This window comes from Propithecus coquereli, unplaced genomic scaffold (genome assembly GCF_000956105.1).
Source record: "Propithecus coquereli isolate 6110/MARCELLA unplaced genomic scaffold, Pcoq_1.0 Scaffold1073, whole genome shotgun sequence".
Lineage (NCBI taxonomy): Eukaryota > Metazoa > Chordata > Mammalia > Primates > Indriidae > Propithecus > Propithecus coquereli.
The window spans coordinates 86450-114436 of record NW_012134670.1 but is presented as its reverse complement, the minus strand read 5'-3'; the positions used below and the strand labels follow the sequence as shown (position 1 = coordinate 114436).

At 45.9% G+C, this 27987-nt stretch overlaps 1 protein-coding gene across 2 annotated transcripts in view; it reads left to right on the top strand.

Annotated features, from left to right (window-relative positions):
- MYO5B (myosin VB) overlaps positions 1-27987 on the top strand; it is a 160101-nt gene that overhangs the window by 52891 nt on the left and 79223 nt on the right. For both annotated transcript variants that reach the window (XM_012647361.1, XM_012647355.1), the window contains exons 8-14: positions 5980-6061; positions 6610-6750; positions 11719-11841; positions 12631-12714; positions 19700-19855; positions 20726-20823; positions 24988-25074. In XM_012647361.1, coding sequence (XP_012502815.1) covers positions 5980-6061; positions 6610-6750; positions 11719-11841; positions 12631-12714; positions 19700-19855; positions 20726-20823; positions 24988-25074 — 771 coding nt within the window. The remainder of the gene's footprint in view (positions 1-5979; positions 6062-6609; positions 6751-11718; positions 11842-12630; positions 12715-19699; positions 19856-20725; positions 20824-24987; positions 25075-27987) is intronic.

The following is a 27987-nucleotide window of genomic DNA, read 5'->3' as shown; positions in this document are numbered from 1 at the left end:
GTATATTCACATTGTTATGAAAGTTCTCCAGAAGTTTTTCATCTTCCAAAACTGAAACTCTACACCCGTTGAACAACTCTCCATTTCCCCATCCCCGGCAACCACCTTTCTACTTTGTTTCTAAGAGTTTGCCTACGTGTCCTCTAGGTTCATTGATTTTATAGCATGTAGAAGGATTTCCTTCTTTTTTTAAGCCTTAGTGATATTCTATTAAATGTATATACCACATCGTGTCTATCCATTCATCCACTGATGGGCATTTGAGTTGTTCTCACCGCCAGGCTGTTGCGAGTGATGCTTCAATGAATGTGGGTGTGCACATCTCTCCCAGGTCCTGTTTTCAATTCTTGTGGATGTATACCTAGAAGTGGGATTGCTGGGTTGAATGGTGATTTTATTTTTAATTTTGGGGGAACTTTTGTGTCTTCGTAGTAGCTCTACCATTTTACATCCTTCCAGCAGTGCACGAGGGTTCCCATTCCCATATCCTTGGCAACACTCGTTGCTGTCTGGTTTTGATAGTAGCTGTCTTGTTGGGTGTGGCAGTCCTGTCTGAGTGTGGTTCTGACTGGCATTTCTCTGGTGACTAGTGATGGTCATTATTGTTTCATGTGCCTCTTGACCAATTGTGTATCTTCTCTGGAGAGAAATAGCTATTCAAATCTTTTGCCCATTTTTAAATCAGGTTATTTCTGCTTTTTGTTGAGTTTTAGGAGTTTTAGGAGTTTTCTAGATATTCTGGATATTAACCTTTTATTAATATTAGAAATAGGATTTGCAAATATTTTTTCTCATCCTATGGGTTGACTTTAATGATATATTTTAAGTAAACTTCTTAGATTCACTGTGTGCCTTCATTTTGATGGAAAAAAATTGTTCTTTCTTTGGTTTGTTTTTTTGGTCTCACTCTCCAAAATAAACATACAAATAACCTTCCAGCTGCAATGTAGTTACTGAGAGACACCTCCCCAGCTCCTCTGTGACCAGTACTAAAAGGTTTCACAGAGAATGGAGCAGAAATCAGTGACTACATTTACCCTCTAGCCTGTGACAGTGGCCCAGCCCTGAACAGCCCAGAAGACCCCTGCACATGCCACCTTCAGGGAGAAAATGCATGGCTGGCTCCACTGTTCCCAGACCTAACAGATCACCGGGGGCTGTTGGGTTACCCTGGAATCTACCAGCCTCCCAGGAGAGCCTTATAACTGAGAGTGCTCTAAAGCTAATTCAACCTCCGGAATTGCTCTGAGGCAGCCCTTTGGAGTGTGTCTGGAGCCAGATACTCCTGTGTGCTTCTAAGGCTCAGATAAGGTCCCGTGTTCCCTCTGTCCATGCAGCACCACCACTGCATGGTCCCACTATCCTCTAAAAACCTATGGCACCTAAAATTCCTACTCCTTGGGAAAGGGTCTCCTATGCCAGTTTCCTGTCATCTTCCCAGCAGCTCTTTTGGACAGGGACCATGTCATGGAAGCCCTCACAGTTGTTGGGACGGTTGGCTCATGGGCTGGGAGAGGATTACCATGTAGTGCGTGTTTCCCTATCCTACGTGGGCATTCCAGGCATGGAGAGGAGCTGGAAATGGCAGCACATGGCAAACTGACTAGGTTTAGGTCTTGAGAGGAATAACAGCTCTTGGCCTTGAAGTGTGAGCAGTGCCTGGGATTGTGTACCTTGTTAGGGACATCTAAGCTCAGAGAGCAGCATAGGAGCGGAATTTAAGTCCTGCCGTTCTAAGGTGCAGCCAGAATCCTGAGATTGTTTAGTAACAAAATCAAGAGGTTAGCCTCTCTAACAGACCCCAGGGCACCCTGTGAGATTTCAAAGCCTTCAGGATAGAAAGGAGCCTTGAAAGGACGTTGGATCACTTCTCTGACGTTAATGCACAATGGTCGTATTTTTAAAGGCTTCTCTAGGGAGAATTTCCCTATGTTATTTTTTCTGTATGACTTTTAATAATCATCCCCTAGAAGCCCTGCTCTGCATCTCACCTGTAATGCCATCTTTTCAACCTACCAAAGGTAGAATGCTGGAGTGTGATCTTTGTAAACTAGAAAGACGAGCCCGAGCTGAGAGACTCCAGTTCCTTTGACCTGTGCTCTGGGGGAACCTTGGAAGCACCTCATCGCCTCTCTGCTCTCTCAGGTCAGGAAGTGAGAGGTTCCCAGAGGTTGATCATTAACTCCGTGATTGGATGACTTCTTTTTATTGCAGTTTCACTTTCCAACAAATTCTACCTTATTTTTAGAGGTATTTGTAGCCCTTACTACACCCTAAAACTGGGGTAGAATGAGAAGGAAATTGTATACTTTTCAACAGCATTCTGAAGAGAGAAGGAACATGAAGCAGAGGTGATCATTGTGCCACCAGGAGTCCAGATGTCACGTCCCAGCATCGAGTTTTATTCTATGTTTTGACCTTCCTCCCACCCAAGAATTCTGGTCTTAAATATTCTCAACATTGATTTTACAAGAGAAATTCAATTCCCTCTAGTATATAAATTTCTTTGTGGTGCTTTAATGTTGTGGACTATAAATTGACTCATTGTGTTTATTTTAAAAAGTCATCTCTGTTGATGGGAAAAATTACTATTATAATTCCGTGGTAAAGGAGAAGTTGCCCTGTCTCCCTGACTGTGGCTTTCTGAGGTCGGTCATCTTAAGACATTTTTCCCAAGCTACCCGAGCCCCTCATTCATCTCTGGGCCTCTGGCATTACAGTAATTACATTAGATGGCAGAGGAATTGTTACCAGATAATATCGCAGAAATAGGAAAATTATGAGCTAATTTCAGGCCATTTCAAATTAATGAGAATGTTCTTTGTGGAGCACTACCAATGTAAACCTTTAGAAAATGGCAAGTGGTAGATATTTAAACCCTCTGTGGAGCTCAGTGCAAGCTCTGCCAGCACACCCAATTGCTATTATCTGGCCAGTTGCTAGGGTGGCTCTTTATCTTCCTTCTAGGTTTTGTTAATTAAATTTTCCTCTGGGGCTTGGGTGTTGTCAGCAACCTCTCTTGGGGGGTGGGAGGCTGGGGGAGGGAATGAGGTTCTAGGGGATGTAACTTGGTCTGAAGGACCATCACCTGGGCTGGGGGGCCCCCAATCCAGTACCTGTCTTCTGCTGGTCTGGAGTGCACAGGAGTGGGATCCTTCATCCCAGCATGCACTTTGCATCTTTGATCTGGTTTTATTAACCTAGAATTTTCTCCCACGTGGGCATGGCCAAAGGCTGTGCTTTAATGTGGTTGTCTCCAAGCAGTTGATTCCTTTGATCTCAAAATTTCCCACTTCTCCAAGTCTCATACCTTGGTGGGGGAGGTGGGTGCCAGGGAGGGGGTAGAAGCCTGATGCCTTCTGGGAGCTGACACAGCCTGTTGGGTATCTGATGCCTCTATTTTTGGTGGTCCCTCTGCATAGGGTGCTGTCTCTCTACCAGCGTCATCCCCACCCCACCAGAGACAGTGGTAACATTTCTGTTTGGGGTTGGTACTTAGGGAGTAGGCTGTATTGGAAGGGCTTGCATGGCCTTCGTATAAGATTGAGGAAATTCGGTTTTCCATACTGAAGGAACGGGAAGGGATGGAAAAGTGAAGATTCTGGAGAAGGCTGAATGAAGCCCATGACCCAGGTTCCTGGTTTATATATATTAGCGCTGGCCCTCTGCCCCTCACCACGTGCTCAAATATCTCCCTTTCTGGGAAGTTGTCCCTCATGTCCATAGCCCTTCTGAGTCATCTCTTCTTCCTTTTTTATGAAACTTTTCCTCCCCTCTGAATTAAAACTGTACACTCAGAAATCAAACTCTGTGTTCAAATACTGGCTCTTCTGCCTACTGACTCTCTGATCTTGGGCAGGTACTTAATATCCCCACACCTCAGTTTCTTCAGCTGTGGGGTGGATTAACGATAGACCCTAACTCTTGCTTGCTGTGAGCAGTCATCAAATTGAGAACTCATGAAGCACATGGGGCAGTTGCTCTGCGGGTGCTCCTTGGCAGGGCCTTTGCTGGCCCATTTGGCCCGGTGTGTGAATGAAAACAAGGCAGCTCTTCCTCATAGGTTTCCACCCCTTCTCACCCCCTTGGCCTGATGCTGTTGTTCAGTGTACAAGGTGGGCCCCACTCATTGTAGCTGAAGCTGCTGGTGCTTGTCATGTTGTGGGCACAGCCTGTTGGCCATTTGAAGTCCCCTCATCCCCATCTTCCTTGATGTCTTGAGAATCTTTCTGTTGTTTGGCCACCACCAGCTTAAATCAGACCCTGAATGGATCTTGCCTGGCTTCCTGCTCTAGTAATAACTACCTTACTCAACTTCCTGCCTCCAGTCTTGGGTACCTTCCCCCAAATCAGTTTCTCTCCTGCCCAACTCTAAGATGCAAATCTCATTGTCATTTCTTAATTTGAAATCCTTCAGAATCTGCCCATTATCCCCTGGCGAGATCCAAACCTCTTGGTGTAGCTCACAAGGCCTACGAAAGACCCAGCTGCCTCCTGCTGCACCTGCGTCTCATCCCACCCCCCACCTGCCCCGGCTGTACCTTCCCTGCATGGCCATTGGGCCATGTTGCAGACATTTAAGTTGAGCAATGAATGATGATAGCATTGATATTCTAAAGTATGAAGAGCTCAAATATAATTTGATTTTTAAAGTTGAAACCCAACAAAATTTACCAAGGATCACAGATAACTCATAAAGCACAGATGACCTGTGCAGTCAGACAGAAAAATGCTAAACTCTATTAATGATCAAAGAAATTAAAATTCAAGCAGACATTTTATATACCAAATAACCAAAGATTTTTAAAATTATGTACGCTGTTGACCAGAGAGCTGTGATACGTTAATACTCACGGTGGTGAGGGATGGGCTGTCTGTGGGAGAGATCCTTGAGACCTGAATGGAGCTCAAGGGAAATTTTTCAGGTGATGAAAATGTTGTCTATCCTGAGTCATGGTGATAGTTACACACTTGGTGACATTTTTTCAAAAATGCATCAAAATATACACTTAAAATTGGTGCATTTATTGTGTGTAAAATTCTAACTGAATAAAAATGATTACAACAGGATGTTATTGACCAGCATTAGGAGAGCAAGATACTTTCCTACATTGGGAGGTGGGGGTTGGGTAATCACATATATTAGTTCCACCCTGCTAGGAGTTACTTTGCTTCCACCTTTTAAGAAGTGATACTTTTTGGCATGGTAATTCCAGGCTAGGGTTGCAAAGAAAGAATCATGAATTCAAAGAATTTGTCACAACATTGCTAGCATCTAAAAACTGGAAAAGGAATCAAAGTGTCCCTTAATGGGGCTGTGGTTCAATACAATACATCTGTGTGGGAGGCAGCTCAGGAGGCTCCTTTGTCTGAATTGAGAACGGGTGTGGTTTCCTAGGGATGGAGTGCCCTTCTCCACAGCGTGTGAGGGGCTGGCTGAATTTCAGCACCACTTGCCCCTCACCTGGGCACCTTTGCAATTCCGAGGTGACCTAGAATTCTAGACCGCAGCCCTGATCCATACAGTGGTCAATGAAGCAAATGTTAAAACTATTTTCAGGGCGGCAGTGTGGGGAAGTGTTTGCAATGGAACGGTATAAATGATAAAAGTAGGTAAAACTTTATATTTTGGTGGGAAAGAAAGAATGACATATAAAATTCCCTAAAAGGAAACCTATCAAAATGTAGCTGGTGGTTGATGTGAATGATAGAATCATTGATGACTTTTTCTGTGTCTGCTTTTCCTAAATTTTCCTGCTGTCAGTACTTTTTCTAGTTATAAAAATACATATGCGTTCTTTCCTAATTTAGGAAGGCTCTCTGTAGTGCTAACATCTGCAACGGTGGCCTCTTGGAACACAAGAGCAGAATCTGGGGACTCTGTGGTGGCGTCAGGGGCAGAGCTGGCTGGGAGTGGAGGGTGAGGGCAGCCTTGAAAGGAGTTGTCTCTCACCTTTGTCTTCTCCTTCTGTTCTGCAGGTTTGAGACCTTTGAGGTAAACAGCTTTGAGCAGTTTTGCATTAACTACGCAAATGAGAAGCTCCAGCAGCAGTTCAACTGGGTAGGCGGGGCATCTGGACCAGGGATATTGGGCTGGGGAGATCTCCCTCTCTTTTCCTGGGAGTGACAGCCCAGGTTACTTCTCTTCCATCTGAGGCCCGTGGGCTCCACTCCGCCCTGACCTGCACTTGGTTTCCTGGTGGTGCCCTGAGCTTTAGGAAGGCGCTGTCCACTATCAGGTGGTGGTCAGAGTCGGGCAGCTGTGCTGAGTTTGTAGATGATCCTCCCATGGCCTTGACTCCCACTCCTTTGAGCCTGGGTTTCTAGGGTGGTTAAGCACCTGCAAGCCAGATATGGGGCTTCTTGTGATTGGTTGGGGTACAACAACACAAGTGACTGTTAAAATCGCCTAGGGAAGGGTTCATAGGAATGAGAAATCACCTAATTGCGCTTTTCTTTTCTGCAATCATGACTGTGAAAAGCACCCAAACCTTTCTAGCAGTTACCTGCTGTCCTTCAGGACCAAGAACTCACTGAGCACTTGGGGGAGATGAGTAATAAGGTGTGCTTGCAATTCACCAACCTTGACCTTTTCACCTCTTGCCCTAGCATGTGTTCAAACTAGAGCAAGAAGAATACATGAAGGAGCAGATCCCTTGGACCTTGATTGACTTTCATGATAACCAGCCTTGTATCGACCTCATAGAAGCTAAGCTGGGGATCTTGGACCTGTTGGATGAAGAATGTAAGGTAAAACTGATGCTGTCAGTGAATTAGTTCAGTTCTAGTATTGGGTGTGGGGCTGAAGGGGCAACTGTGCAGTGCAAGGGAACATGTAAGATGTCACAGCTGGAATTGCATCTGTAATTAGCTGGACTTTAGTTGGTGGGAGGAAGCATTGGGATCCATTCTGCATACTAGAAGGTGGCACGTTGAGTGTGACTGGCAGATGTTGCTAGGTTGGTAGACATGCACCTCTTTCAGCAGAGCCTGGGTGGTATGGAATCAGTGCTCCAGATATCCTAGGTGTCAAGAGAAGGACCCTAACATCTAGACAGGTGTCCCCAGAGAGTGAGGACTGAAGAGCCCGGAATCATCCTTGCCACATCAGATGGCTTATGAGTGAGTGATAGGGTGGCTTCATGGGAGGTGAGATCAATAGGTTTCCCCGTCTGGCTTTTTGTGGACTCCACCTGGTGGGACAGGGAAAGTGCTGAATTGGCAGCCTACAGAGTGCCTGGCAGCCCTGGGAAGGTGGGGTGAGGGGGTCCTGGATTTGATCAATCACCTAACTTCTTTGGCCTCTGGTTTCCTGCTCTCTGAATTATGGGGATGGATCTGATGATATCCAAGGTCTTTCCCAGTTTGGTGGGTGGTTGCTAAGGGGGTATTTACATACCAATTTTTCCAGTGATGGAAACTCCAGTCGAATGGTATAAGAGCCATATGGTTCTTGGGATTGAAAGGGAAGAGCCCAGTGGCTTTTACTTTTTGGTCTTCCACACCTTGCCTGTAAAGAAAGGGTTGAGCGTAGCTCGAGGGTTTGGTAGGAGGAGGTGTTTCCCTTCCAGAAGGGCTCTCCTAGTTTCATTGCCTTTGAAAATGAAAAGGAAACAATAAGATAAAGAAAATACACTGAACTCTACAGCTTGCACATTTTTATCTCCTAAAGTTCTTTATTTCTTCAGAGATGTGGGCTTCATCTTCAGAGTTGGTATCCAAGCAGGCGTAACTTCTCAATGTGGCAGGTGTTTGCTAGGCCTGCCCAACCCAACCTGAGAGGTTTCAGTAAAGGTAAAACAGTTGTCCCTGGATTCAGCAGCGCTGGCTAAATGACCAGAGTTGCAGCCCAGGCCCTACAGGCTCCCTTCCTGCTCTTCTCCACTTGCTAACTTTCTTGGTTCTGCATCTACTGCCAACAGCTCCCTCTCCAGACTCAGCCAGGACCATGCTCCTTTTTGGAGGCCTGGCTATGAAAGAGGTGGTGGGAGAGGGGTGTGGGTGGATCATGGTCCCTCAGGAGGTCAATGCAGGTGGGAGGCCGGCTGGAGGGAAGTGCTGTCCCCTGTGAGAAGGGCAGGAAGAGCGCAGTGGCCGTGGGTGCAGGTGAACTTTATGGATGTTAGAGCAGGAATTGGAGATTTCCCACTTGACAACTTCTGTTTCCCTGTGAAGGAGGAAATGACGCAGCTGCTGAGAGGTGGCAGGGTCAGAAACTTGAAGAGAAAGGAGGAAGGTGGAATCCTGTCCTCTAAACAGGAAAGAGAGATGAGTGAGCAGATTTGTTTGCTGAGGTCAGAGACCATCGATGGAGTTGTTGAGGTCAGCTCCTAGCTTAGATTTAGGAACAGTGTCTTAATTTGTAAGAGTAATTCTCAGAATGAAATTTGGTGGGGTATTTTTTTTTTTTTTTGGCAGCAATATTGTATTCTACTAAACTATTTCAGCAGGGCTTGGTTAGGAGAAGATGAGTTGATATGTGATCTTATCCAGCCACCCAGGTATGGGGAAAGAGAGGATGGATAGTTGGATCCATCTAGAATCGGTATCTCGTGAAGGTGGAAAAGTAAAGGCCGGGAATTGGCATTGGGGATGGTGGGCGAGTGGGGAGAAGGAGCCGCCTCTACTCTAGAGCGTGGTTAGGACAGCAGAGTCCTGGGGGCCCAGCTGTGCTTCTGTGATGGCAAGGAGGGGGCAGAGGGTCCTCCTTGGAGAGGCTGAGGATCCAGAGGTAGTTATGGTGCCGTGATGATTTGAGGAATCAGCAGAGGTAGGTGACACCAGGGAGCCCACACACGTATGGGACGGAAGGAGGTAGTAAGTGACTTGGGGAGGCAGTCACTGGTGCCAGTGGCCCAGGAAGACAAGGATAAGAAGTAGAGAAGGTATAAAGGGGGGTCCATCATAGTCATTTCCTGGAAGCTGTTTCACTGGGGGCTGTGGCCCCAGATGACGTCCCGGGCCAATGATGGCACCATCTATGATCTGTGATAGAGAGTACAATTTCTGCTCACGGTTCCAAAGACAAGAGTGGTGGAAAGTTGTCCCAGGCCCCAGGATGTACACCCCAGGCTACTGGGGGAAGATGGGCTTAGGAAGCCCAAGGAATATCACTCCCCGCTTCTATTGCTATTTGAATAGCAAGGAAGAAAGGCTTAATGTATTTTTAACAGCTTTAATGAGATATAATTCACATGCCATACAATTCACCCACTTAAAGCATACAATTTAATGGTTTTTAGTGTGTCCACAGCTGTGCGACCTTTACCGCCACAGTCAGTTTCAGAACATTTTCATCGCCCCCTATAGAAACCCATTTGCAGCAGCCGCTCCCCATTGCCCCCAGCCCTAGGCAACCACGAAGCTACTTTCAATCTCTATAGAGTTGCCTGTTCAGGGCATTTCATGCAGATGGGACCTTCACTTTCTGATGTGGGATTAGGCCTCAGAGGAACACAAGCGACCTAGATGAGGACAGAGCTGGAGTCTGGGCTCCTGGGCCAGTGCTTCCTCTGCACTGCTCCGAGAGGAGCATAAAAAAGCTCGTGTGCAGCTGCCTGTGGATTCCATTTTAAAGCATTTGATTCAGCTGCATATTCTAGAGCTGCTAATAGCAGTGATCCAGATGTTATCAGAACACCAGGTTTTCTTTCCTTCTCCTGTGGCTGTTTAAAATCTACTTTATGGAAATATTTTTGGTAAAAAACACCTTCTACCTGACCCTACCTTCATGGCTGCCTTTAAAACTCTGTTTTCAGGCAGTAAGGCAAAATAGCCAAGAACACATGCCCCAGAGCCAGCCTGTCCTGGTTGCAGCCCCAGCTCTGCTACTCCAGTTGTGTGACCTTGAACAAGTTACTTAACCCCGCTGTCTCAATTTCTGCGTCTCTAAAATGTGTGCAAACATAGTGTCCAGCTCATAGTATCATATGAGGATGAAATGGGTTGATATGTCTAAAATGGGAAGAAAACTGCCTGGCAAATGATTAGTGCTGTGGGCATTAGCCGTTAGTATTACCTGGGAATCTTAATTGCTGTAAATTCCTGTTGGCCCTTATTTTTCACTGGAGGTAGGGTGGGCGGTGAAAGGAGAAGACTGATCCTTGTCAGGAAATATGTATACATGTGACATCAATTGCTGTTCTCCTCTGCTTATTAATTCATGCCAGTCTGAATTAGTGAATATGTAGGATTGTGGATGGAGTCTCCTCACAGAAGTCCAATTTCATTTTCAAGACAAGATGATTTTGCTCCTGGCAAATCTGTTTGCTTTGGTGGACTTCTCACTGTGGTTCTGTCTGCCCCAGTTGTGCCAATCCCTTGAGGTTCCTCTTGCTCCTGTCCTCTGGCCTGCCCGGTCCTGACAGCCCTGCCAGGCCGACCTCTGCTTCCTTCACACCTGGTGGTTCTAGACACAGAATGCTTGGAGACAAACAAAACACAGTATATATAGAAAATGCTGAATTAGAAATATCTTATTGTCTGCCCAACACAATTAATAATCTCCTTCAAGAAAGGCTTTTTCTTGAATTTCCGATGGCACTTAGCACTGGCTATTCAATATTATTAATAGTTACACCAAATTTAAAGCTTGAGAAAAATCAGTTTGCTTACAAAGGATTTAAGAAGTTTGTTCCTAAGTAGGTAAGCATTTTCTTCATGACAAAGATTTTATTAATGTACTGTGTAAAGCCGTTTTTAAATGGCTAGTGCAAGGGTCACCTTCAGCCCTGCCTGATCTAAATGTACACTCTGAACTAACGAAGGTGGGTCAATTGTGACGTGGAACTGAGGACTGGACTGATGCTGGTCAGTGCGTGTGCACAGTGGCGGTCAAGGGTGGCAGGAGAGAGCACCTTCCCATTGGGAGAGTCGCTGTCCTCCTGGACAATCGGAATGGTGGTTACAATGACTCTGTTATATTTTCAATGAAGCAAGATGCTTTTTTACTTCTGAAGCCATCCAGAAGCTATTGAAAGGGGCTGCCCTTCAGAATTCTTAATGCAGTGAAACCTTTCAACCTGAATTTAAATTTGGGGAGAGGCAGAGATTAGTAGTGTATAGATCCATCACTAGGTACTTAGTACCTAGTGACCAGAACCCACTGAGTTCTCTGAGGGGCAGGAAAACAACAGTAAGGCGTGGCCAGTCCTTGAACCCAGCAAACTGGTAAGACATGCCTGATGACCGATGGTGAGCAACATGCTAGTGTATGTGCAGGAGCTCGGTTGTGGGGAATTCCAAGGCAGAGAAAAGCAAGGTGAAGAGTGGGCAGGAAAAGGATGAACTTGAGCTGAGGCGGGACAGTGGTATTTAGATGAGCTTAGAGAGGGTGGGCTTGCTGGTGGGCAGAGCTTGGCACTGGAGGTGGATGTGACATGTTCGTGATGCTGAAGTCACAGGCCCAACTGCAGGGACGAAGCACCTTCAGGTTGTTCCACGAGCTGTGACTCTGCTCCTGTGACCTCGGCTTCCACCTTCACCCCTCTCTGGCACTTCCAGCGTCTGTCAACCAGCAGGCTCTGTGAGGCTCAGCATGCTCCCACGGAAACCAGCCCACATGTGGCAGGGTCCCGAACGTCCATGGTGGAACCGTTCTTCCGCAGTCCCACTGTGGTCCTGGTTTGAGAGCTGGAGCCAACTTACTGGCAGATTCCATCCCTCTGCCACAACTCTTTCTTTTTCACAAAGCACTCTGCCCTGTTTTGTGTTTCGCAGGTCCCCAAAGGAACTGACCAGAACTGGGCTCAGAAGCTCTACGACCGGCACTCCAGCAGCCAGCACTTCCAAAAGCCCCGCATGTCCAACACGGCCTTCATTGTTGTGCACTTTGCAGATAAGGTGGGACATTCCCTTAGCCCCACTGTAGGTAGACTCAGGGATTTCTGGGCCAGGAGGGAGCTGTCCTTTTTGAGTTCAGGTGGGCTGAAGCCCCTTTCTTACTCAAACTGCTCCATTTCTGGGGGATGCTGAATTGCTACCACACGGCATAACCTAACAGGGGGTGTCGGAGTCTCCCGATCACATGCTTAACTATTTATTGAAGGTCACTCTTTGGGGAACTCAGCAGCAAGTGAGGCAGCTACGAGTCTGCCCTCGTGGAGCTCAGGAGAGGAAAGGGAGGGGTGGAAAAGAGGCACCGAGTGGTCTGGCTTCTTAAAGGGAACAGGTGTCACTCTGCTTCAGGTGGCTGCTTTCCCAGTAACTGGTGTAGATGTAGAATTTTTCTAAGTGGATTTGCTCGATACACACCAGCCCTGTGTTTTTCAAATTTTACTGTGTGCGTAAATCACCAAGGGCTTGTTAAACTGCAAATTCTGATTCAGTGGGGCTGGGATATAGCTGAGAAGCTGCATTTGTAGAGCCCTAAAGAAGTCGTCTGTTATGGGAACTCCCTTTTAAGACAATATTTTCTTCCACAAAATGAATACTTGGTTGCCTCTATGTAAATCCTGAATGTTTATTGGCTTTGCATTTTAAATGGAACATCTGTGGGTTTCCTATCTACTCCAGCACTTTTCAGAACACCCTCTGTGGATGAGATGAAACTACTCAAGTACTCAAACTGCCGAAGGAACCGGGTCAGGCTCAGGCACTAACTGTTTCTCTCTCCTGTTGCGGCTGCCCCAGGTGGAGTACCTTTCAGATGGTTTTCTGGAGAAAAACAGGGACACAGTGTATGAAGAACAGATCAACATCCTGAAGGCCAGCAAGGTAAAGAGCGTCCAAATGGGGTGGAGAGCAGGAATGTCCCCAGCAGAGCCAGGCCTGGGACAGGCTAGTTATTGGCCCCGCTCTGGGTGGGAGGGCAGAGATGTTGGGCAGGGAGAGTGAGGGGTTTGTTGGTTATTTCACTCTGAAAACATTCGAGTATGGCCTGATGGAGGGAAAGAAGCAGGGAGTGGGGATGGGGGGAGATGTATGCGAGGGGAAGGGCATGGAGGGGCGCATGAGAGGTGACAGCCAGGAGGAGAGACCGTGGCGAGCAATGATGGAAACCCAGCTGCCGTCCACTAAGTCACCTTTGTGCTTTCTGCCTTCAATGTAAAGTTATTTAAATCCCTTCAAATGTCAGGATCTGTGCATTTTAACTTCTGTTTAGCAGTCTATAGAACCTCTCTGTAAATGAAAACTTAATAGAATGGAAGGTGGGATTTAAGGGACACCTGAAATCTAGTACTTTGGACTCTATTATAATAATCTCCAGAATTATTTCCTTTTCATGAGCATTGCAAAAAGTTAGCAAATATTGTGTCCATTCTACAAATGGAGGGAACAAGGCACCAATTCATCCAAACACATCTTTTTTAAGCACCTGCCTTGTGAGGCACTACCCTAAACACACCTGTTTCCATACAAAGGCAAGCGAGAGAGATTCTTCCCCCTACTTGCTTACCTTCTCGTGGGCTGTGAGCAGGTAAAGACACAGGTAACTGTGAAAGGAGAGAAGGAGGCAGGGGGAGAGGGTTGGGTGGCTGGTGGGGAGCCCGTGTGCCAGTGTTCCAAAAGGCCAACACTGATGCAGAGGCTGTTGCTGGCTTTAGCCCTTCAGAGGAAACCCAGAAAAAGACTTGCCAGGACTTAGGAGGCTTTCTCCCAGACCACACGATACTGAACTCACTGCAGGGGCCTGATAAGGCTGTAGAAATGGCAGATTAATTTCTCTTTGTGATAAGCTTTAGATGAATGCAATAGGGTGAGATGATAGAATGGAGGAAATACACCCAGCAAAACAGACCCAAGGACGCAAAGCCAGGTAAACCCTGTTACATCACGTGGCCCCAAGGCCGGGGGGTTTAGGGAGGATTTTAGTCAGTAGCAGCATGAAGACTGCCCAGGGCAGACCCCCCCTGCCCATCGTCATTTCTGGATCTCTGGAACATCAGGGAATTAGTCACCACAGAAACAAATTCACTTTGGGTGAGTGTGGATATCGTTGGAGTTCAACTCAAGGTTGACCTCTCAGTTTCCCTGGTGTTCAGAGCTCTGGTCCATGGTGCTTAATATGACTTTTTCCATTTTTCACAAGGGTTGTGGGATGGAAGAAGAGCCGCAAGGCACAGGGAAAGAGGTAGAAGTAAGAGGGGGTGGAGCATTAGGAGCTTTCCTCATCATGGTTTCTTGGACTGCTCAGAGGCCTGTAACGACCTGTGAGTCTGACAGTGGCCTCGAGGTCCAGGAAACTGTCTTGGTGGAAGTTTCCCCTTTCAGGTAGGAGCACAAATGAGGGGTGAGGGGAAGGGAGCTGGGTACTAAATACAGAGTTTGCTTCTGCCGTGATACTGACTTTTTAGTGTCTTAATTTGTATGACTCTCAGATTTCAGAATCTAAAAAGGATCATTGAACATGAGGCATTCTCTCTCTAGCTGATTGTTTTATTAGTAGCTGAGCTTTTTTTTTAAATTTTTATTTAACAAATTTATCAAGTATTTAGTATATAGTGGTAACCAAGATGTATGGTCAATCTCATGGAATTTAGTGAAAAATATACTTTAAATACAAACTGTAGTAATGTTAAGGTCAAGAGGGGCTACAAAAAAAGTGATAGCGATACTTTAGGGGCCCCCAAGACCATCCCCAGTTTCCGTCATTTGCTAGAAAGACTCACGGAACTCAGCACAGGGTTGTACTCATGGCTGTGATTTATTCACAGTAAAAAGATACAGAATAAAATCAGCAAAGGGGAAAGATGTACAGAGTAAAGTCCAGGGTAGAACAAGCACAAGCTTTCAGGGGTCCTCTCCCGGTGGGGTCTTACGGGACGCACATAAGCACCCCCGGAAGTGAGTTGTGGCAGTACCTGTGAGATGCCTACCGAGAATGTCACCTGAGCCTTGGTGACCAGGGTTTTTATTTGGGCTCAATTATGTAGGTACCTTTCGCCTAACACAAACCAAAATTCCAGACTCCCAGAAGGCAAGTAGGTATCCAGCGTAAACCATATTGTTCGCATGAACAACTTAGACACAGTGAATTATTCTTATTGGGGAATGGTGAAATCTCTCCTGAAGTCTAAGTTCCCAGACACCAGCCAGCACTCAACTTTGTAGGCAGGCGTTTCTAAGGATAGCAGTCTTGGGCCTGCTATGTTGGCTCTTTGCTGTACAGGAGTTATCATTTCAGATTAGGGGTGCTGAGTTTTTATTAGAAATTAAATATAAGCTCATAAAAAATTAAAATAATGAATAAATATATAAAATAAGTCCTCTCTCACTCCTTGACCCATCTTTTGATGAATTCCTGTTCATGTTCAAGCATATTGGTGTATCATTTTAAGATTGAAATAACCACATTTTATCTATATATATGTAGTCCTCTCTAATTTTTCACTTACCATTGTTATCTTGGCTATCTTTCCACATGAGTACACATCTGCTTTTCTTTTTTCAAAACAACTGCTGGGAGTTTGCTATTTCAAATAATACAGCAATGAATGTCCTTTATATCTTTGCGTACTTGTACAATTATATCTGTTGGGTAGACTTCTAGAAGTGGAATTAATGATTCCAAGCGTGTGCACATCAAAAGTTCATAGATAGTGCTACATTGGGGGATAACATAGGTCTGTGATCTATTCTTGAAATGTAACCAACTTCCTCCTGCTCTTCCCTACCCACCCATCACAATTCTAGCTTTCCCCTTCACTAGCTAACATTTCTAAAGAAACAGTGACCTTGTTGCCCCCCCTGAGATGCCGTGATGGTGGCCAGCAGGGCTCAGACCAACCACAGAAGTCTTCTGGGCTGCCAGACCCCAGCTGGGGGAGTGCTGGGAATGCTCCACCTGGGACTCCTTCCAGCCCATTTCAGACGTCCCAGAAAATAGAAAGCAAAGATTGACACTAGAGCACTGTAAACCTGCAGGTGGGCTGTACCCAGACTGCAGCTGCAGAGCAGGGTGATTCTAAGTGTGCTCTAAATCATCTGGGCAGATGGGCATGTCTGGCAGCCTCCGGCATTTAGCATTTCTAAAGCTCATTGTTTACGGAGTCTCTATAATTTTCCTTAAAATGTTTTAGTTTTCACAGCAGCCCTAAGAAGCTTATGTTTCTGACTCCATGTTACAGATGGAAAAATAAAGACCTGGAAAAATACAAGGTCCTATGTCACGGCATTAAAATTTTAATGCACAATTTTTTATTGGTTTTCATCTCGCTTAGTGCAGCTAAATCTCCAATACTATGTGTAAATTCATAATTTTATTTAATTTTATTTTATGGGAGACTATTATCTGTGTTCCTTTGTGTGGCATTTTTGATGAGAATTTAACAAGTTGTTATGAATAATTAAGCAATGTGGGATAGAAGACTCCCATGTATCCTACCAGCCAAAGGGATGTTTGAGGAACTCCCACCAAGAGCAGTGAAATAACACCGTGGTAATGAGAATGTAATTAGTAAAGCCAGTTACCCTGCCTAAGAGGTTATAGTGTAGCTAATTGCTTTCTCAGCTATCAGAGAGCTATAAATAGAGACTTAGGTAAAGAAATACTTCTTTTAAAACATGATTTCAAGCTATGAATAGACTCACTGCTTTCAATACTAAAGGATGGAGGTTTTTTCCTCCCAATATTTATTATAAAAAGGAATATTTTATTGACAAGGAAGAAAAAAACCTTAAAAAGAGAATATTTTTTCCTCTAAAGATTTCCTATTCCAGGCCACCACTGAATGTAGGTCAGAGGGACACACAGTGGGTCACGTGTCTGTGCCAGGCATGACATAAACAAGCCACCTCCTGGGCAGCGAGGGTGTTCTGGGTGGTGGTCCTGATGCCGTCTCTCCACTGCGTCCCTGCAGAAGGGATCTCGAGACCACTGTGGTCCAGAGACCGTCTTGGCCCAAAGCCGCCTACCCTGAGCCATGACGATCCCTGGTCTAGAATTCACCACAAAGCAACTCAGATAAGGCCTAAATGTTCTCTGTCCCCTTCTTTCTGCTTCTTATGACTTCAGTTCATCAAGGAATGACAAGTACATGTATTTGTTGCCTTCTACACTAATATGTTTTTTAAAGGTTACACGTACATCCCATTCTGAGCAAATAGCTTGCTTTTTTAAAACATTTTTATTTTTTATGTTTTTAAATTTTTTATGTAGGAGCTTTATTGAGATAATCAACTTATTATAAAATGCTTGTTCTTAAATGTACTGGAGAGCTTCCTGCTTAAAATGTGCTGGTAGTTGAAAGACACTTACTCATGTTTAGAATAAACAGATCACTATGTAAGAGAGAATTTGTTAGTCGATAACACAATAATATTCCTTTTCCAATGTAGGAAAGTCCTTGTTTGTCGTCTTCCAAAGGAACATGTGATATTTTGGTATGAGAATACTATGCATAATGGTCAAATTAGGGTAATTGGGATATCCATCACCTCAAACATTTCTTTGTATTGGGAACATTCTGAATTCACTTTAGTTATTTTGAGTTTTAAACAAAGTATTTCTTATCTAAAAGTTGGAGATTTTTTTTCTCCTGGAGGATACCATTAACCATGTAAAAGGAATTGATTCATTGAAAAGAAAATATTTTTTATTGTATCTATAGCCATAGTTTTTAAAGATAAGATCTCAGGCAAGAGATCTCAAACTGTTCTTATACTGTGTCTTATTATAGTTTCCTGTGTTCGTTTTAAAGGAAAGCTCTCTTACATTCTTATAAACACAGGTGAATAGGTGTGACTTCCAAGGTAACAGCTATGTATACAGCTATAATTGACTCTTTTCTTGAACTGTCAAACGATCTTTAAGAGTGTTTTTATACTTAATCCCCTTTTGATTTGCCTCAGGCTTTTAAAATCTATAAATAGACTTGAATGGCAGAGCTACAAAAGCCTGTACCTGTGGACACGTTTTAAATAAGTGAAAAACGGAATTAGGGAAGTGATTGGTTTATCAGCGAGTGTTGCCTTGTGTGTTTTCCAGTTGGAAGGGAACAAGTTTTTAGAACGGCCTGGGCAGGTGCCATTTCCTCGGGCTGCCCGAATAAGGTGAATTGTAGTATTATTGATCAGTCAGCTTATAAACAGACTTCTTAATAGGCCTAAAAACATAATTGGAGTTGGTCAGTTAAAGAAAAAACAGCTTTCTCCCCCTCACTCAGAAATGTGTTCTTTTGTATGAATCCTTTGTGAAGGAAGACCTTGGTAACTACTATTCCTTGGGAGTCTGTCTGTAGCTGGGACACTCCTGGGGCAAGGCAGTCCCTACCTGGCCCAGCCCTCCCGGTGGATGGGGACAATAATCATGTTTTCTGCCTGAGTGTTCTGCTATTGCCTGCAGCCCAGGATCGAGTGGTACCTCTTAGTGTCTCAGTCCTGCCCTCAAAATAGATCTACATTCACTGAGTTTATAAAACAAATTCTGAATAGAAGATGAAGCCTACGCCTCCTTCCTAGAATTAATATTTCAACAAACTCATCTTCCTCTGAATCCGAGAGAATCTACCAACTTCTGAATGCAGTCTCAATAGTGGGACCTATGATGAAAACATGGTTTTTAAAATGCAGATTCTCCAAACAAAACCTTGATCATGTTTGTACCTAAATTAAAACATAGTGCTGGCTTAGGGTAAACTGTGGCTTGTACCGTTTCACTTTCTGTGAAGTTATGAATCCCTTGTTTAATGCATTAAATAAAAAGCATAGGTAGCATCTCTGATGGAAGCAAGAGAAAGGGGCTGATATTTTAAAATCCTCATATTGGTGAGCCTGATTTCAAAGTTCCTGGTGTGATTTTAATACAGATCTAGCATCCCAAATCTGAACAGCAGAAATCCAGGATGCTCCAAAATCCAAAATGCTCATTGATTGGAACATTCCAGATTTCAGATTTTCGGATTAGGAATGCACAATCAGTGAGTATAATGCAAATATTTCAGATTCCAAAGAAATCTGAAATCCAAAACATTTGTTTCCAAGTGTTTCAGATAAACGATACTCAATCTATAACTCTTCCTGACCTTACACTTAAAAGATTTTTCACAGTAAATTTACTATTAATGATTTCTTTAAACAGATCCCTAAATACAGTGTAATTATGTAGACTGGTGCTTGTACCCATGCCCCAAACATCTCAAAAGTCCATTTCAAAAAGTGTATGGATTAGAATCATTTAATCAGTCCGTATTTTGTTTTGACATGACAGACTGCATCAAAATGTTGTCTTTCCTACCATTTTAAAAATTGAAATATCATTCACATACCACAGAATTCACCCTCATGAAGTATACATTTCAGTGGATTTTAGTGTGTTCACCAAGCTGTACAACCATTACCACTATAAACTTGAATGTTTTTATCATCCCAGAAGAAACCCTGTACCCATTAGTGACCCTCTCTTTTTCCCCCTCTCCCAGCCCCTGGCAACCACTAAACTAGTTTCTGTTTCCTGGACATTTCCTATAAATGGTATCACTCACTAGGTGGTCTTTTGTGTCTGGCTTCTTTCACTTGGCGTGATGTTTTCAAGGTCCATCCTATTGTGGCGTGGATCAGGACTTTGTTTCTTCATACCGTTGAATAGTCTGTTGTGTGGCTATATCGCATTTATCCATTCATCAGTTGATGGACGTTTAGGTTGTTTCTACTTTGTAGCTCTTATGAGTTTTCAGTTCTTTTGGGTATACGTTGGAAAGCTGATGTTTTGCAAGAGAAAGGTGTAAGATATCTTCATTATTCTCCCTTTGATTGTTTCTAGTTCCCACTGGTGGCTGACTTGTTTCATGATGACAAGGACCCCGTTCCTGCCACCACCACACCTGGGAAGGGATCCTCTTCAAAGATCAACATTCGCTCTGCCAGAACCCCCATGAAAGCCTCCAACAAGGAGCACAAGAAAACCGTAGGCCACCAGGTCAGCCCCAGGCCAAAAGCTCTGAGCCTTGGCGCGTGTGCGGGGCTGCCCTCCGTGTAGGTGAAGGATGGTCGCCAGGTCAGAGGGAGGCCGCGGTGGCCTCGGCCATCAGCAGCCCCAGCCCCGCAGCTCAGTCTCTGTGTCCTTTGAAGAAGGAAACTCCAAAACCTTCACTACAGGGAAACAATGGAGGAAAGAGGAGCCCAGTCAGTACGTTAGTCCCTGTGGTAGGGCCCGCTGCAGGGGCACAGACACCTGTGGGGGAGGCCAGAGGTCCGCAGTCTGCAGGTAGGAGAGGAGGCCTAAATAAGCCCCAGGGATCAGGAGACTAAGAACTCCTGCGAGGTCTCTGTGGGCAATATGTCCAGTGCGTCTCTGAAAAGTGTGCCTGCCAAGCCCCTGGCAACCACCACCTACTTTTACATCTGTGGATTCTGGTCGTCTTACGTAAACACGATCACTCCCAGGATGCCCAGGCCCCAGATGTCAAGGCTCCAGGGCCTCAGGTCTGGGAGTAACAGATGTCCAGTGCACAGGGACCGAATCTCATGCAGTGTTTGCCCACCTGTCAGCTCATGTGATCCATAATACTGGGAGTTGGGCATGTTAGGGGACAGTCTCTCCCGATTTAGTTTGAAGAGCCCTACTATGGAAAGGACTCGATTTTTGGTTACAGCAAGGTGGGAGTGTCAAAGCTGGAATCTGACGCTAGGGCTCTGTACTTCTTCCCCTGTCCTTCTGGATAAACAGTGATAATAACAGCAATGGTAATAACTACGACTGCCACCGGTATGTGAGTTTTTCTTTGTTTATTGTACATCCACAAAATGTTGAAAGTAAGTAACCAAGCGCTGGCTTTCACCTCCCCAGTTCCGCACCTCCCTGCATCTGCTCATGGAGACCCTGAATGCCACGACGCCACACTACGTCCGCTGCATCAAGCCCAATGATGAGAAGCTCCCCTTCCAGTAAGTGCCTGTGGGGTGTTAGCCTGTCCAGCCCAGCCTCTTCATGCCACCCTAGAGCTTCAGGTGGAACAGGGCCGGGCCCAGCCTTCCAGAGACTGGCCTTCTGCATGATGACTCGTTAGACTTACGTTCCCATATGGCTTCTATGCTAAAGACAGGCCAATAAATGTTTGCAGGGTTCCACTCATCTGCTGGCCAGGGGGATTCAAGAGGGTGAGAAGATGTGGTTCCCTGATCCTGTGAAGCCTACAGTGGTGGTTAGGAATGTGCACACTTGAATCAAATAGAAAGCCTTGAAATGCAGATGTGAGTGCATCTCACAGCACATGTTAAATTCAGACTGTGGGAAGATTTCTGGAGTGGTCAGGAAAGGCTTTTCTTGTGTTGAGAGAACTAGACTTTGGATGACATGTCGAGTGATAGACATCCCCTCCACCACTGAGCTTCCAGAGTTATCTACACGTGCTCACCTCGCCCTCCTCAGCCTACTCTGATCCAACTTATGCTTCTACCCCAATATTGAAACTGTTTCCTCCAATTCTATCTATGCTCATGTGGCTGAGCACACTCAGATCCATGTAACAGTGACTCTTAGTGGTGTCTGTCCATCTTTGGTTTCTGTCCGATCTTTGACAGGTATTTCTGCAGGGCTCCTGCAACGTCATTGCCACCTCACATTCAACGTGTCTGAGACCATGCTCTTCATCTCGTCCCCCCAGAATGCTTCCTCTTTAGTTGGTCTCTGTTGTAGTAAAAGGCATAACCATTTCCTGGTATTTCGTGCACCCATCAGACCTGATCTCCCAGACTAGAAGCCTGAGAGTCACGCTAGACCATTACTGTCCACTAGAACTTTCTGGGATGATGGAAATCTTCTATAATCCGCATTGTTCAGCACGGTAGCCACTAAGTAACAGACGCTAGTGAGTGCTGAATGTGACTAGTGTGATTGAGGAACTGAATTCTTAATTTTATCACATTTTAATTCGTTTCAAATACCCACAGGTGGCAGTGGCCACTTATTGGACGACATCACCCTTGATCATTCCTTCTTCCTTACTCTCCATGGTGTCTGATCATTGCCCAAGCCCTATGGAGTCCACGTGAAAATTTCTTACATTGTTCTCCCTTTTCTCTTCCTTCTCCTGTCATCTGCTCCAGATCTTCATTTCTTGCCTGAAATACTGCCTTTTAAGCCTTTGAAACTGCCCCTCACTTAGCTCTGCAGCTGCCTCTTCTGATGCTCTGGGCCTTCGCACATGCTCTTCCCTCTGGCCAGAGGAGGTGTTTTTAAATTTCGTAAGCTCCTTATTTCCTTCTCTCCTTCTCATGATTTCCTTTTTGGTTTTCATGTAATTTTTTTCTGTGAAATAAGTTTGGCAATTCTGACTCTCTGATTGAATATTCGAACTTCTTTCTTCAGTTTCTATCATTTAATAAAGCTTGACTTCGCTCAGATGGGCCTCGTGGTGGAAAAGGCCAGGAACGCAGTATTGAATGGGCCTTCCATGCAGAATGCTGACTGTTCCTTCAAATTTTTGAGACGTGCTTAGGGATTTCCCCGTGTGGCCTCTGTTTGCAGGCTGACTCCAAAAGAAAAGAGGCTGTTAGAAGTGCAGTATGTGTGAAAGACTTAGATTACGTGTGAAGGGCAGAGCAGCATGCAGGGCCCAGGGGAAAGGAGAAGAGGGCTCCACACCAGCTCTGCCCCACCAGCCGTGACCTTGGGCTATTCCCTCATCAGACCCTGGCACCTGCTGTGTGCCAGGTACCCCGCTGGGGCTCCCCTCCCCAGTGAGAGGAGAAGCTGGTGGCTTTCGAGGGGACTTTCTAGTTCATTAAATGTTCCATTTTCCTAGGACCCTCCTTTGCCTTCCAGACCAAAATCTTCCTCCTAATGAAGAGGGAAAGTAGGAAGAATACTGAACCAAATCACAGAACCTGGGTTCTAGTCCGGGCTCGCTGCCGATTGTTTGGCTAATCACAAGCTCATCTTGTATTCTCTGTCTCATTTCCTCCTCATGATTAGAAAGAATCCAAGAAGATAAGGAAATTGTTAGAAGTATAAAAATTTATATGATTAAAATTATTATTGACATGATTTTAGGAGATTGCTGTATCCATCCTATTTCCTGCAATCAGAGTTTCTCAACCTTACCACTATTGACATTTTGTGTCAAATAATTCTTTGGTGTGAGTGGCTGTCCTGTGCGTTATAGAATATTCAGTGGCATTGCTGGCCTCTACTAGATGCTAGTAGCAACCCCACCACTGTGACAACTAAAAACGTTTTTAGATATTGCCAAATGTTCCCTGGGAAACAGAATTGCCTCCAGTTGAGAACCACTGCCTGGAGCTAAATGCTTTGATAGCATCTCTGGTATAAGTCTTTTACCTCTGCTTCCTTTGTTCAAGAAACATCTATAGGCACAGAGCCAAGACAGGTGGAATGACAATAAGACACATCCTCTACTCTTAGGGAGTGGTCTGTCAAATAACCGACAGTGCCACAGAAGTGGCTGTCAGTGGCTCCGTGGAAGTGCCCCTGGGCAGAGAGGCAAGACAACAGGAAGTGTCATAATCTGGGATCGCTGGGAGACAGCTGAGGTTTTCTGAAGGGCCAGAAAACTGGTCTTGGGGTCTCAGGCTCCCGAGGTATGACTGCAGGGTGCTGCTTGAGCCTGGGGAAAAGGGACAGGGAGCTTGTAGCCTGTGCAGAAATCACTGAAGTGGCGTGTGACTGTGGAGGTGGAGCCTGGTTCTGACGCCATGGAATTCTCATCCTGCAAGCTCCAGGTGCTGCTCTTCCTGCGCATGTGCTGGGAGGGGAACGTATAAACCTGGGTGTCAGCACTCCCACCCTGTGTATCTTTGGCGATTTTTCAATCCAGCGTTAAGTGTTAATTATCCTCACCATGCTCCTCCAAGACTGAACAGCAGAAGGGCTGGTTTTCCACTCCTAGTCACCTTATAGTGCAGGCAGGGAGGCAGATCGAGAGATGCATTTGACAGTGAGCTTTCTTTACTATTTGGAAAATAAGATTAAAAGGCAGAAGGCCAGCTGACTTCACACTTCCCCTCGGGGTATGTGAACAGGGAAAGATGATAATGTCGTCTTTGTGTAGTATCTTCTAGCTTTATTCTGAAAGCATTCCTCTTTATGTCACTTGTTCATTATAGAAAACAATGGTTTATATATAGTTGGGCAAATGTGCTCAGCTCACGTTGAGTAAATGAGGAAAATGAGGTACAGAGAGATCATCTTGCCTAGAGTGACAGCGACACTAGCCCTGTTAGTGGCAGAGCTAAGGCCGGACCCTGTTCTCTCTCTCCAGCCTTGCTCTTTGCTCCAGACCAAGGAGAAGGCAGTGTTGCCATCTCAGGACAGAGCAGGTGTGAGGAAGAGAGTGGATTTGCTGAGCTCATCATGAAGTGGGGAGAAGGGCTGAGTTCAGAAAGTATTCCCTCTGGGGGACCAGCTCTAGGCCTGGTGCATGGGGACTCTGAGAGAAGACTGTACCCCAACTCTGTGCTCAGAGGACTCGCACTTGGAAAGCCATTGTCCACCCTTAGACCAGTGCTGGGATGCTCAGTGGTCACAAAGCATGATATTGGGGTACCAGGATGGGGCCATGGGGTGGTTGGGGAAGAGTAACAGTCCTTCTAAGAAAGGGAGGGGCTCTCAGGGATCATTGGCTCACTTTCCCATGAGGAAACAGTGGGAGGTTGTGGAGAAAGTTGGGTCATCAGCTGGACCTGTAGCCCACGTGGGACCTCAGGGCCACAGGTGCTCCCGAGCATGCTGCCGGCCCCACTGTGCTCAGTGGATTAAACTTGGCCCTATGGTTGTGCTGGGCAGAGGGAAGAAGCCTCGAGAATGTGGCTGTGTGGTCAGGTGCAGAGTTCCTCGGCAGGAGACCTGCAGTCCACAGGACCCCTTTTCAAAGCACAGGCACATACACTTGGTGTTCATGACTCAGGGCCCATTGGTGTCTTCTAGTCTGTGCTTACCCCCTGACCTAGAGCCTCTGAGGGTATATGACAGTCTCATTCAGTGGCAGCAGAAGGTTCAGGTGCTGCAGGCTGAGGTGTTCTGTTCTTTTCTCCCGTTCCATTTGTGCTTTGCAAGCATGGCCACTCATCACTTGTCTTGTTGTTTGGCAGCTTTGACCCAAAGAGAGCGGTGCAGCAGCTCAGAGCCTGTGGGGTGCTGGAGACGATTCGCATCAGCGCAGCTGGCTACCCGTCCAGGTAAAGTGCCCACCTGCCGTGCCACTCTGGCTAGAGCAGCCAGAGCATGGTTCCCCAGGGAGCCGGACAGGTCCTCCAAATAAGTTCCTAAACACTGAAGCCCCCAAGCAGGATGTTGATGGAAATAAGGATTTTACTTTGGCCTAAAAAATATGGGAATCAATAGTAACCACCTTGTCCCCTTTACCTTCCCCCACCCCATTTTTTTATTGTGGTAAAATATACATAATACTATCGTAACCATTTTCAAGTGTACGTTTTAGGGGGTATTAAGTACACTTGTATTTTTGTGCAGCCATCACCACCATCCATCTCCAGGTCTCTCCTCATCTTGCAAACCTGACACCGTCCCAGTTGACAGCAACTCCCATTCCCCCTTGCCCAGCCCCTGGCAGCCGCCGTTCTACTTGGTGAATTTAACAACTCTAGGACTCACGTAAATGGAATCATACAGTATTTGTCCCTTTGTGACTGGCTTATTTCAGTTAGCATAATATCCTCAGGGTTTATCCATGTTGTAGCAGGTGTCAGGGTTTCCCTCCTTGATAAGGCTGAGTAACACTCCATGTGTGTACATATCACATTTGACATGTCCACCCAGTCATCCGTGGACCCCGTTAACTTTTAATATAGAATTAAGTCTATCATGGAAAATCTAATTCCTTTGAATTAAAAAACTGTCGTGCTCTGATCTGCATTGTGGGTAGCCACTGAGCCACTCCAGAGCTTGCTGAAGCCGTGCCGAGGCTGTGGATCCCCTCTTGACAGTTGCCTGAAGTGTAGGGGTGGAGGGCGGTGGCAACTCCCAACTCTTGTGAAATCGTACTGGGTACTGGTGTCACATGGGCCAAACATCTTCCACCATTAATTGGAGTTGAGCTGATCAGTGTAGCAGCCCAGAGCCTGTGGTGTGTTCCACGGGGACCTGCCGTTCTGAGAAGTCCCTGGCATGTCAGGAGGTGGAAGGTGCCAGAAAGGGGTTGGAGGGCCTAGTGGCACAGGCCTCCCCTCCTGTCTCCTTTCCACCTGGCGCTTTCCCACTGCAGTGGCGAAACCATTTCATATGCAGTGGTTAATTACCCATAAACAACTTTGCCGTAAACAATTCCCAAATGCTAAGCCTGGGAAGGAAGTTGCTGACGGAATTAGGAATTTGCATTTGACCCGGAAAGTACAAGAACTGTCAGTAAACTGCAACATCCAGGCAGCTTTTCAAAACCCAGCAGGTTCCGGCATTGTTCAGGATGATCCACTTTAGCCAAGTCGAAGGCTGTTGTTCATTTCTTTTCAACCGTCTCTCTCCCTGCTTAGGAAAAAGGACAGAGAGCATCCTGGGGCCCCCTCTCATTTTTTCACCTTAGGGTCTGAACACAGATAGCGAACAACTCCGCTGTTAATGAGATGGGCTGAGCTTGTCCTTGGCCGAAGGCTCGGCATTCTCTGCCCGTTCTGCCCTGCGGTATCTGGCATCAGACTTTTGATGGTGGGGATCGGGCTCAGGCCACAGGCGTGGGGGTTCAGTTTTGAGTTCAAACCGCAGGTGTCTCACCAACTAGACTGGTTTTCAGCACCTGCCACGAGCCCAGGCTTCAGATCAGACAAACCTTCATTCAGTTAAGAACTAGAAAGAGGACCGTAGGGACCCACCGAACTGCTTGTTTTCAAACTGGATTCCACAGGCAGCTGGCTCAGGCTCCCCTCCTGCTCCTGGCTCTTGTATCTGCTGGGCTCCCAGGAGAGGGCTCACCAACCAAACACGTGTTAGTCCACTGCTTCTCACAGCTCTGTACTGCAACCCATCAATGGGCCAGGAAATCAGTTCAGTGGGTTGTGGCCAACATACTGTTTTTTAATAAAATAACTTGGGTTAGAAAATAAAAAGGGGCAATTTGTAGGAGAAAGGACGTCATGACATGACCGGATTTCAGTGCTATCTACAGGGAGAGCAGTACGTCAGGATGTAAAATGTACTTTCGCAAGGATGAGGGAGAGAATTTCTCAGGGCCCCCAGCTGGTGGGTGCCTGAGCTAGACCCAGACCCACCCTTCCTCCCCTCATGCTGTGCTGCGGTCAAGCATCTTACTGCTCCTGTCCTTGGGTTGCCATTGCAAAGTTTATCAGAGGAGGCTTATCTGATAAAGGTTTATCAGAGGAGGGAAGGGGTGGGGTGGGATCCCGAGAGACTGTCCTCTGGGGCTGGCCCAGACCTGAGACTTGGTGCAGAACTCCTCTCCCCTCATCCCTCCTCGCTGCAGAACTGTGGCCTTGGCTAGAGCCAAAAGATCCCAGTGGTTGAACATCAGGCATGGATTAGAGGTGTTGGGTCCCACCCTTTTTGGCTGCGTGACCTTGGGCAAGTAAATTAATCAGTGAGCCTGGTTTTCCTGATCTTTAAGTAGAATGCTTGTACTCATTAGGTGGTTGTGAGGGATGAGGTTATGTGTCCAAAGTCCTCAGCACCGTGCCTGGCATTTCAGCATTTAATAAAATACTTGTTACTCATCCAAATATGAGCAAGAAGCTGCCTCCTATGGGTGTAACGATCTGGGTAGAACATGTCTATACCAGGAATTTCTAGCTTTGTTTCTGTGAAATCCCAACAGGTGCGGCCCCCTCAAAAGAACATTCTGAAATTCCCAGAATTCTCCAAGCAATTAAAAAGTTCAGTTTAAAAGTTACGTAAAGAAATCTGTCAAAACTGGAGCTAAATGTCCCATGTTAAACTGTTAGGATCTCTGTGCAAGAAACTTGGGGATTGTAGGTGCTTGCAGTCGTACCTGTGCTGGGCAGTGCAGAGACCTGGACATGAGCAGGGATACCCAAGTTCATCCTTGTATATAACTTAAAACCAGTGCTAACGGTGAGCTTGTCAAGTGTGAGGCATGAACATCGGGACCATGGCAAGCCAGGGGA